This window comes from Ranitomeya imitator, chromosome 1 (genome assembly GCF_032444005.1).
Source record: "Ranitomeya imitator isolate aRanImi1 chromosome 1, aRanImi1.pri, whole genome shotgun sequence".
Lineage (NCBI taxonomy): Eukaryota > Metazoa > Chordata > Amphibia > Anura > Dendrobatidae > Ranitomeya > Ranitomeya imitator.
The window spans coordinates 555,864,489-555,877,149 of NC_091282.1; the positions used below are offsets into that span (position 1 = coordinate 555,864,489).

The following is a 12,661-nucleotide window of genomic DNA, read 5'->3' on the forward strand; positions in this document are numbered from 1 at the left end:
AGTAAAGCCAGTGACTGAGGGCAGATATTAATAGCCTGGAGAGGGTCCACGGTTATTGCCCCCCCCCCGGCTAAAAACATCTGCCCCCAGCCACTCCAGAAAAGGCACATCTGGAAGATGCACCTATTCTGGCACTTGGCCACTCTCTTCCCATTCCCGTTTAGCGGTGGGATATGGGGTAATGAAGGGTTAATGCCACCTTGCTATTGTAAGGTGACATTAAGCCAGATTAATAATGGAGAGGCGTCAATTATGACACCTATCCATTATTAATCCAATAGTAGTAAAGGGTTAAAAAAAAACACAAACACATTATTAAAAAGTATTTTAATGAAATAAAAACAAAGGTTGTTGTAATATTTTATTCTACGCTCAATCCATCTGAAGACCCTCGCTCTGTAACAAAGAAAAAATAATAAACCAACAATATACATACCTTCCGAAGATCTGTAACGTCCCACGATGTAAATCCATCTGAAGGGGTTAAAATATTTTACAGCCAGGAGCTCTGCTAATGCAGCGGTGCTCGTGGCTGCAAACCCCCGGGGAATGAAGGTAAAGTAGGTCAATGACCTATATTTACCTTCATTTGCGGTGAGGCGCCCTCTACTGGTTGTCCTCATATGAACTCGAGCCTGGGAGCTTTCTAGGAAAGTTCCCACGCTCGAGGGACAACCAGCAGAGGGCACCTCACCGCGAATTAAGGTAAATATAGGTCATTGACCTACTTTACCTTCATTCCCCGGGGTTTTGCAGCCATGAGCACCGCTGCATTAGCAGAGCTCCTGGCTGTAAAACTCGCTAGTGTGACGCCGGCCTAAGAGGTGAGTTGTGCAAATACTCTCCTAAATTCATCATATGCTCACCACTTCTATCTGTCTATGTTGTACATTTTAATATAAATAATCATATGGGGGAAATAAGTATTTTGATCACTTGCAGATTTGGTAAGTTTGCCCACTGATAAAGACATGAACAGTCTATAATTTTAAAGAGACTCTGTCACCTGAATTTGGCGGGACTGGTTTTGGGTCATATGAGCGGAGTTTTCGGGTGTTTGATTCACCCTTTCCTTACCTGCTAGCTGCATGCTGGCTGCAATATTGGATTGAAGTTCATTCTCTGTCCTCCATAGTACACGCCTGCGCAAAGCAATCTTGCCTTGTGCAGGCGTGTACTATGGAGGACAGAGAATGAACTTCAATCCAATATTGCAGCCAGCATGCAGCCAGCGGGTAAGGAAAGGGTGAATCAAACACCCAAAAACTCCGCCCATATGACCCAAAACCAGTCCCGCCAAATTCAGGTGACAGGTTCCCTTTAAGTGTAGGAAAATTTTGACATTGAGAGACAGAATATCAAAAATAAAACCCAGAAAATCACATTGTATAAATTAGATAAATGTATTTGCATTTTGCAGTGAGAAATAAGTATTTGATCCCTCTGGCAAACAAGACTTAATACTTGGTGGCAAAACCCTTGTTGGCAAGCACAGCAGTCAGACTTTTTTGTAGTTGATGATAAGGTTTGCGCACATGTCAGAAAGAATTTAGATTAAATTAAGATTTTGAGGCTGTCACTTGGCAACTCGGAGCGTCAACTCCCTCCATAGGTTTTTTTTATGGGATTAAGATCTGGAGACTGGCTAGGCCACTTCATGACCTTAATTCTTTTTGAGCCATTCCTTTGTTGCCTTGGTTGCATGTTTTGGGTCATTATCTTGCTGGAAGACCCAGCCAAAACCCATTTTTAATGTCCTGACAAAGGGAAGGAGGTTGTCACTCAGAATTTTACGGAACATGGCTCCATCCATTCTCCCATTGATGCGTTGAAGTAGTCCTGTGCCCTTAGCAGAGAAATACTCCCAAAACATATTGTTGCCACCTACATGCTTGACAGTGGGGACAGTGTTTTGGGGTCATAAGTAGCATTTCTCTTCCTCCAAACATGGTGAGTTGAGTTAATGCCAAATACCTCAATTTTTGTTTCATCTGACCACATCACCTTCTCCCAATCACTTACAGAATCATCCAGGTGTTCATTGGAAAACTTCAGACGGGCCTGCACATGTGCCTTCTTGAGCAAGGGGACCTTGCTGGTACTGCAGGATTTTAAACCTTTACGGCTGCCTTGAGATCATTAATAAGTTCCTCCCGCATAGTTTTAGGCTGATTTCTCACCTTCCTCATGATCAAGGATACCCCATGAGGTTAGATTTTGCATGGTGCCCCAGATCGATGTTGATTGACAGTCATTTTGTATTTCTTCCATTTTCTTTCTATTGCACCAACAACAGTTGTCTCCTTCTCACCCAGCGTCTTCCTTATGGCTTTGTAGCCCATTCCAGCTTTATGCAGGTCTATGATCTTGTCACTGACATTCTTATAAAGCTCTTTGGACTTGTCCATGTTGTAGTTGTTAGAGTCTGACTGATTAGTTGAGTCTGTGGACAGGAGTCTTTTATAAAGGTGACTATGTAAGACAGCTGTCTTTAATGCAGGTAATGAGTTGTTTAGGAGCGTCTAATGTTCTGTAGGAGCCAGAACTCTTAGGCTATGTGCACACGTCAGGATTTTTAGTGTTTTTTTTGCGGAATTTCGCCATAAAAACGCTATAAATCCGCTAAAAAAACGCTAACATTATGCTTCCTATCATTTAGAATGCATTCCGCATTTTTTGTGCAGATGTTAGCGTTTCTTTCCGCAAAAAAAACACATACTGCAAAAAATCCGGACATGCTCTATCTTTTTGCAGATTTTTTGCGGATTTCCTATCAAAAAGGACATTCCGGAAAATAAAAAATAAAAAACGCAAAAAAACCCGCAAAAAATCCGCGCAAAAAACGTGCAAATTCCGCGAGAAATCCGCGCGAAAAAAGCACGCGGATTTCTGGCAGAATTCTCAGGATTGTGTCAGGAAAAAATCCTGACGTGTGCACATACCCTTAATGGTTGGTAGGGGATCAAATACTTATTTCTCTCTGCAAAATGCAAATAAATTTATATAATTTATACAATGTGATTTTCTGGATTTTATTTTTGATATTCTATCTCTCAATGTCAAAATTATCCTACACTTAAAATTATAGACTGTTTATGTCTTTGTAAGTGGGCAAACTTAAATCAGCAACGGATCAAATACTTATTTCATCCACTGCGTGTAGTCTTTTGGACAGTTTTGCACTTTACTCAAAAATAAAAGGTTTTTATATTGCTCTGTCCACTTTGCTAAAAAATAATTAAATGGTGGGCCATTGTAGTAGAAGACCGGGCATCCCATTACACGACAGATTTTTTATGATTCAACCCAGAAACTAGCCTAAATTATCGCCTGGCAAAAATGAAGGCAACATTCATATGCCTATATTTTCAGTCAGAGTGCTGTCCGTAGAAAAAACTGATCTCACATGTTCAGCGCTCGGACCAAGGTAATTCAATGGACAGTTCAGATGACAGTTTTTTTTCACAAGGACCAAATTTCTGCATACAATACAGAAAAAAAACATTCTTTTTTGGAAGGCTTTCACACCGCATTATACATCGAACGAGTACATGGATAGCACTCTAACCAATGATAATTCTTTGGGCAGTGCTAAAGCACATTTTTTTTCACTGGCAGAATATATCAGTTTAAAAAATTGCATCATGCTGCGATTTCACTTTGACATCGGATGCCATTCGCCGAGTCAAATCTATTGGTGCATGGAAAACATTGCAGTGCGCTCGGATGACATCTGAGTGCAGTCTGATTTCCACGGACTCACACAATAGAGAAGATGAAGACATCTTGTTCTCCATCTTCTCCTCATAGTGTGCTACAGTTCTCTTATCTGAGAGAATCGGATCACACTAAGCTGACACTGTGAGCAAACTCCGATCCAAATTTGATCAGAGTGTCATTAAAATAATCGACCCGATTGGCTCGCATGAGAGAATCTATGGTTGTGTGACCCTGGCCTTTGGGTTAAAATCAGACCATTTTTTTTATACAACCATGTGAAGTTAGCCTATAGGTGATAATTATTAAATCAATGTGGGTCCCACCACTGAGCCCCAGATGTGTGTCCCCTGACTTTCCATGGCTCTCTTGCCACACAAGTCTAAGTGTAAGCCTATCTTCATCAGTGCCACTGACTGGCAATTGGAGGGGGTCTCAGCAGTGCGACGCCCTCCAGTGTGATAATTATTACCTAGAAGATAGGTAATAATTTATGTAGACTGGAATACCCCTTAAAGTAGCAAAGTTATCTGTGGGTTACAAAAACTAAAAATTCAGTGAATATGCAAATATAAAAACATAGCCAAAAATAGACCAAATTAAAGGACATACAAAATGAGAGAGAATTCTTTATGAGGTTTGAGAATATAAAAAAGTGAATAGGACATGATAAGACCACGTTCCCCGTACAGAAACCCTGTACTTTTTCTGCTGCATTTTTTCTCCATCCGTCTGTACCAGTAGCAATCTGCTCTGTTTATTGCATTTTTGTTGTTTGTTTTTTTTATGTACCGGTATTTCCTTTTTTAGTGTGCTTCCGCATATAAAAATGCAATTGCACTTTTAGATGCATTTTTTTCTTGCTCCTTCTAGAAGTCTATGAGGAAAAAAGGCAACAAAAAAGCTCACAGCTCAGCAACATTTGTAAAAGCACAGTGGGTGCGAGTTTTCATGACATCCACTTTGCCTGAAAAGAAAAAAGTAGCAGATTTTCTGTATAAAAAAAGCACAGCAGAAAATAAATGCAGTACTTGCGATACTTGTGAACATGGCCTCATGGTCTTAAAACATTTAACCCCAACCTGATCTCTAGTCATCTATAGGTCACAGACATAAAACTGATAATACTGATATTCCATATCTTTACATAAACCAGTAGTAATTTTTAGACGTTTTTATGTATTATTATATTTTCTTGAGCTTTAATATACCTTTTCCCCCCTTACAGCCCAACCAAGGCCAGTCTGTATGGTGCCATCTTATTCACTCTGCAACAATCACACTGGTTACCTATTTCCAAAGTGTACCTCATCTTTTTCTTTACTCTCTTTATGGCAACTTGCAAGGTATGAACCTAGCTTCTGAATGAAAACTTAAAATGCATCATCTCTACTTAAAGGGAATCTGTCAGCAGATGTTTGCTATGTAATCTCATGACAGTATGCTGTAGGGGTTAAAACACAGATTTCAGCGATGCCTCGCTTATCAAGCTCTGTCCTGTTGTTTACTTGCAATGATTATTTTAGCACCAAGAGTGCGTGCCTGATAGTCCGACTCCGCCATCTTCTGTGATAAGCAGCTCACTGTTTATAGTGTGGGCAGAGTTAGCCTCTGCTGCAATGTTAAATCAAAAACTCTGATTGTGTCAGAATGCCTGCACCAAGTAATCTAAGTGATACCTCATTGGATTCAGGGTCTCTTTGTCTGCATTATGCTGCTCTATGATGAGGTAGCAAAATTTACTGACGGATTCCCTTTAAACATTTGTTTACCCCCAAAATTACACTGTATATTGATATTTTAGAATTCACTCTGGATAATATTTTCCTTATGCTACTTAGGGCTTATGGATATTATAGGAGGACTCCCTCACTCTGGCCTTTTTTTATTTAAAGGTGCTTTTTAGAATATCATCAAAAAGTTAATTTATTTCAGTTTTTAAATACAAAAAGTAAAACTCATATTATAGAGTCATTACAAACAATGTGATCTATTTCAAGAGTTTATTTCTGTTAATGTTGATGATTATGGCTTACAGCCAATAAAAACCCAAAAGTTATTATCTCAGTAAATTAGAATACTTTATACCACTAGCTTGAAAAAATTATCTTAAAATCTGAGATGTTGGCCTACTGAAATGTATGTTCAGTAAATGCACTCAAAACTTGGTCAGGGCTCCTTTGGCATCAATTACTGCATCATGCAGAGTGGCATGGAGGCGATCAGCCTGTGGTACTGCTGAGGTGTTATGGCAGCCCAGGTTGCTTTGATAGCAGCCTTCAACTCGTCTGTATTGTTGCGGCTGGTGTCTCTCATCTTCCTCTTGACAATACCCCATAGATTCTCTATGTGGTTAAGGTCAGGCGAGTTTGCTAGCTAATCAAGCACAGTGATACGGTTGTTTTTAAGCCAGATATTGGTACTTTTGGCAGTGTGGACAGGTGCCAAGTCCTGCTGGAGAATGAATTTCCATCTCCAAAAAGCTTGTCGGCTGAGGGAAGCATGAAGTGCTCTAAAATTTCCTGGTAGATGGCTGCGCTGACTTTGGTCTTGATAAAACATAGAGGACCTACACCAGCAGATGACATGGCTCCGCAAATCATCACTGATTGTGGAGACTTCACACTAGACCTCAAGTAGCTTGGATTGTGGCCTCTCCACTCTTCCTCCAGACTCTGGGACCTTGATTTCCAAATGAAATACAAAATTTACTTTCCTCTGAAAACAACACCTTGGACCACTGTGCAACAGTCCAGTTTTGCTTCTCCTTGGCCCAGGTAAGACGCTTATGGCGTTGTCTATTGGTCATGAGTGGCTTGACACAAGGAATGCGACACTTGTAGCCCATGTCCTAGATATGTCTGTGTGTGGTGGCTCAAGAAGCAATGACTCCAGACGCAGTCCACTCTTTGTGAATCTTCCAAAAATGTTTGAATTGCCTTTGTCTTAAAGGGAAGGTGCCGCATTTTAATATTGTAAAAAAAAAACAAACCTCTTTAATTCCTTATTTTCATAAGTTATTTTCAAGTGCATAGTATTTATTGTTTTTTTTTTATTCATTTTTTTTTCTGCCACTGGGCGCCGCCATTTTGATTTGCAGGACTGTAAGTGTAGCTGCACGACACTTACAGTCTTCACATACGGCAGCCCTGGGCATAGGACTCAGCAGTCGGCGTCCGACCCCATAGCTAGCATTATAAGCTTCTCTGCTCTGATGTGGCCACGCCCCCTGGGCGGTCTCCACATCACAGCAGAGGCAGGAGGTCGGCGCCATCTTGCTTTAGCCTACAGTGGAGTGTAGCTGTGAGCTCCACTGTAGAGCTGTGCTGTTGGAGGGGCAGCTCCATCTGTCTCCCCTCACACTCAGCGGCCGTTCCCTGTCCTCTGCTGCCTGTAATCTCTAGAATCGCTAGAGAGGGTGAAGTGCTGTGGTCTGATGTTCTCTTATCAGGAGCTGCAGAGAGGTAACAGAGGGGGATGGGGGAGAATCTCTGTGCTGCTCCGACCTCACTGCAGCTCCTCACAGGACATCAGACCCTACATCTATCACTATACTGTGCTGAGCCATGTATCTAATCCTCTCCTGTGTGATAGTGTCTGCTGAGCCGTGTATCTAATCCTATCCTGTGTAATACTGTCTGCTGGCCCGTGTATCTAATCCTCTCCTGTGTGATAGTGTCTGGTGAGCCATGTATCTAATCCTATCCTGTGTGATAGTGTCTGCTGAGCCGTGTATCTAATCCTATCCTGTGTAATACTGTCTGCTGGCCCGTGTATCTAATCCTCTCCTGTGTGATAGTGTCTGCTGAGCCGTGTATCTAATCCTATCCTGTGCTGACCTGTGTATCTAATCCTGTGGAATACTGACTGCTGAGCCGTGTATCTAATCCTCTCCTGTGTGATACTGTCTGGTGAGCCATGCATCTAATCCTATACTGTGTGATACTGACTGCTGAACCATGTATCTAATCCTATACTGTGTGATATTATGCTGAGCCGTGTATCTAATCCTCTCCTGTGTGATACTGTCTGCGAGCCGTGTATCTAATCCTCTCCTGTGTGATACTGTCTGCTGAGCCGTGTATCTAATCCTCTCCTGTGTGATACTGTCTGTTGAGCTGTGTATCTAATCCTCTCCTGTGTGATACTGTCTGCTGAGCCGTGTATCTAATCCTCTCCTGTGTGATACTGTCTGCTGAGCCGTGTATCTAATCCTCTCCTGTGTGATACTGTCTGCTGAGCCATGTATCTAATCCTCTCCTGTGTGATACTGTCTGCTGAGCCGTGTATCTAATCCTCTCCTGTGTGATACTGTCTGTTGAGCTGTGTATCTAATCCTCTCCTGTGTGATACTGTCTGCTGAGCCGTGTATCTAATCCTCTCCTGTGTGATACTGTCTGCTGAGCCGTGTATCTAATCCTCTCCTGTGTGATACTGTCTGCTGAGCCATGTATCTAATCCTCTCCTGTGTGATACTGTCTGCTGAGCCGTGTATCTAATCCTCTCCTGTGTGATACTGTCTGGTGAACCGTGTATCTAATCCTATCCTGTGCTGACCTGTGTATCTAAGGCTATGTGCACACGTCCGGATTTTTAGCGTTTTTTTTTTTTGCGGAATTTCGCCATAAAAACGCTATAAATCCACTAAAAAAAGCTAACATTATGCATCCTATCATTTAGAATGCATTCCGCATTTTTTGTGCAGATGTTAGCGTTTTTTTCCGCAAAAAAACGCATACCGCAAAAAATCCGGACATGCTCTATCTTTTTGCGGATTTCCTATCAAAAAGGACATTCCGGAAAATAAAAAAAAAAAGCAAAAAAAACGCAAAAAATCCGCGCAAATTCCGCAAGAAATCCGCGCAAAAAAAGCATGCGGATTTCTGGCAGAATTCTCAGGATTATGTCAGGAAAAAATCCTGACGTGTGCACATAGCCTAATCCTGTGAAATACTGACTGCTGAGCCGTGTATCTAATCCTCTCCTGTGTGATACTGTCTGGTGAACCGTGTATCTAATCCACTTCTATGCACTCCTCTCCCCCTGCATATCTTTCCCCATTGCACACGCAACTCAATGTGTACGATAACAGGAGCTGCGAGCGTCATGCTGTATTATGGCATTATGTGAGATCTATATGACGGTATTATGTGATCTGTATGGTGGTATTATGCTTGATCAGTATTGTGAGAATTATATGGTGGTATTGTGTGTGTGATCTATATGGCGGTATTATGTGAGAACACTGGCAGCATTATGTGTGATCTATATGGCGGTATTATGTGAGAACACTATGGCAGTATTATGTGTGATCCATATGGTGGTATGTGAGAACACTGGCAGTATTATGTGTGATCTATATGGTGGTATGTGAGAACACTGGCGGTATGTGTGATCTATATGGCGGTATTATGTGAGAACACTATGGCAGTATTATGTGTGATCTATATGGCGGTATGTGAGAACACTGGCGGTATTATGTGTGATCTATATGGCGGTATTATGTGAGAACACTATGGCAGTATTATGTGTGATCTATATGGTGGTATGTGAGAACACTGGCAGTATTATGTGTGATCTATATGGCAGTATGTGAGAACACTGGCGGTATTATGTGTGATCTATATGGCGGTATGTGAGAACACTGGCAGTATTATGTGTGATCTATATGGTGGTATTATGTGAGAACTGTATGACAGTATTGTGTGATCTATTTGATAGTATTGTGTGTGATCTATATGGCGGTATTATGTGAGAACACTATGGCAGTATTATGTGTGATCTATATGGCGGTATGTGAGAACACTGGCGGTATTATGTGTGATCTATATGGCGGTATGTGAGAACACTGGCGGTATTATGTGTGATCTATATGGTGGTATTATGTGAGAACTGTATGACAGTATTGTGTGATCTATTTGATAGTATTGTGTGTGATCTATATGGCGGTATTATGTGAGAACACTATGGCAGTATTATCTTCAGAAAGCGGACCCATTCTATGGTGGTTCTGGCTGAGCACCTGCACGCGGGTCTGGGGTAATAGAGGGGGCAGCATGACCTCCAGTTAGGTGTAGTCAGGGGAAGGCTGGTGAGGCAGCTGAAGAGAGGGGTCTCATTTTTATTGTTACTATATGGCTACCTTTCCTTCCCAGCGTCACCCCGTACTTCGCCTGTCACCTCGCTTTCACATATTGCCAGGACAGGATGGAGAAGACAGGATCTGAGGAGGGGAATGGGGTCTGCATGCAAAGTCTGGATCAGACCAGGCCATCAATCCGCAGAAATGTTTCCTGGATTTCTGTGGAGCAGACAAGCAGACGGTCCATCCATGTGTATAAAAGACAGCGCTCTATGTACAATCCCTGGCTGCTCCGCGCACCAAACAGGGGGCCCCTATAGACCAGCACACTGCTCTCCTGAAATACTCAGTGCTGCTGTCACCCTGCTCCCTCCATCACATATCTCCCAGAATCCTTGCTGCCTGCCATCCTCGGTGACTGTCTACTTGTCAGTATAAGGCTGCTTTCACACTAGCGTCGGTACGAGCCTTTCGCAGTGCGTTGGGCCGACGTACCGACGCATGCTGTGAAAGAAATGTCCGACGTGGGCAGCAGAAGCAGTCTTACGACGCTTCCGCTGCCCCATTGTAAGGTCTGGGGAGGATGGGGCGGAGTTTCGGCCGTGCATACGCGGTCGAAAATGGTGGACTCGACGCACAAACGTTACATGTAACTTTTTTTGTGGCGGCTGTCCACCAAAACATGACGCAACCGTCGCACGACAGTTGTGACGTGTGGCAATACGTCGCAATGCGTCGGTAATGTTAGTCTATGGGGAAAAAACGCATCCTGCAGACAACTTTGCAGGATGCGTTTTTTCTCCTGAATGACGCATTGCAACGTACAGCCAACAACGCTAGTGTGAAAGTAGCCTAAGGCTGCCGTCCACTATCAGTATTTGGTCAGTATTTTACCTCAGTATTTGTAGCCAAAACCAGGAGTGGGTGATAAATGCAGAAGTGGTGACATGTTTCTATTATACTTTTCCTCTAATTGTTCCACTCCTGGTTTTGGCTTACAAATACTGATGTAAAATACTGACCAAATACTGATAGTGTGACGGCAGCCATACTCTGCAGTCACCAACAAAATGGCTGCTCACTGGTTTCCTGAATATCATCCTCTCTAATCCCTTAGCAAACACCCAGAAGGGGAGGAGAGGAGTGACATCACACGTCAGCAGACTCCGCCCATAATTACTGCAGTGCTGTAATGTGAGCTATTTCTACACTAGGTTTTTCTGAAATTTCAGCAGCTGCTCCCCCTAGTGTTGAAAAGTGGAAATTCCAAAACTTTTCAAATTGTTTTTCATATTTTACTAAATTATAAACAAATGATAATATTTTTTAAGAAAATGTAATCATTAATTCTTTACATTTTTACAATTTCTGAAAAAAATTTTTTTTTGATGGCACCTTCCCTTTAACCCCTTTACCCCCAAGGGTGGTTTGCACGTTAATGACCAGGCCAATTTTTACAATTCTGACCACTGTCCCTTTATGAGGTTATAACTCCGAAACGCTTCAACGGATCCTGGTGATTCTGACATTGTTTTCTCGTGACATATTGTACTTCATGATAGTGGTAAAATTTATTTGATAGTACCTGCGTTTATTTGTGAAAAAAACGGAAATTTGGCGAAAATTTTGAAAATTTCGCAATTTTCAAACTTTGAATTTTTATGCAATTAAATCACAGAGATATGTCACACAAAATACTTAATAAGTAACATTTCCCACATGTCTCCTTTACATCAGCATAATTTTGGAACCAATTTTTTTTTTTGTTAGGGAGTTATAAGGGTTAAAAGTTGACCAGCATTTTCTCATTTTTACAACACTATTTTTTTTTATGGACCACGTCTCATTTGAAGTCATTTTGAGGGGTCTATATGATAGAAAATGCCCAAGTGTGACACCATTCTAAAAACTGCACCCCTCAAGGTGCTCAAAACCACATTCAAGAAGTTTATTAACCCTTCAGGTGTTTAATAGGAATTTTTGGAATGTTTAAATAAAAATGAACATTTAACTTTTTTACACAAAAAATTTACTTCAGCTCCAATTTGTTTTATTTTACCAAGGGTAACAGGAGAAATTGGACCCAAAAAGTTGTTGTCCAATTTGTCCTGAGTACGCTGATACCCCATATGTGGCAGTAAACCACTGTTTGGGCGCATGGGAGAGCTCGGAATGGAAGGAGCGCTATTTGACTTTTCAATGCAAAATTGACAGGAATTGAGATGGGACGCCATGTTGCGTTTGGAGAGCCACTGATGTGCCTAAACATTGAAACCCCCCACAAGTGACACCATTTTGGAAAGTAGACCCCCTAAGGAACTTATCTGGATGTGTGGTGAGCACTTTGACCCACCAAGTGCTTCACAGAAGTTTATAATGCAGAACCGTAAAAATAAAAAATCATATTTTTTCACAAAAATTATATTTTTGCCCCCAATTTTTTATTTTTCCAAGGGTAAGAGAAGAAATTGGACCTCAAAAGTTGTTGTCCAGTTTGTCCTGAGTACGCTGATACCCCATATGTGGCAGTAAACCACTGTTTGGGCGCATGGGAGAGCTCGGAAGGGAAGGAGCGCAGTTTGACTTTTCAATGCAAAATTGACAGAAATTGAGATGGGACGCCATGTTGCGTTTGGAGAGCCACTGATGTGCCTAAACATTGAAACCCCCCACAAGTGACACCATTTTGGAAAGTAGACCCCCTAAGGAACTTATCTAGAGGTGTGGTGAGCACTTTGACCCACCAAGTGCTTCACAGAAGTTTATAATGCAGAACCGTAAAAATAAAAAATCATATTTTTTCACAAAAATATTTTTGCCCCCAATTTTTTATTTTTCCAAGGGTAAGAGAAGAAATTGGAC

General features: G+C 41.7%; 1 protein-coding gene across 1 annotated transcript in view; it reads left to right on the top strand.

Annotated features, from left to right (window-relative positions):
• The window catches only part of TMEM38A (transmembrane protein 38A), a 122,266-nt gene that overhangs the window by 104,310 nt on the left and 5,295 nt on the right, over positions 1–12,661 (top strand). The window contains exon 5 of the mRNA XM_069767755.1: positions 4,946–5,063. Coding sequence (XP_069623856.1) covers positions 4,946–5,063 — 118 coding nt within the window. The remainder of the gene's footprint in view (positions 1–4,945; positions 5,064–12,661) is intronic.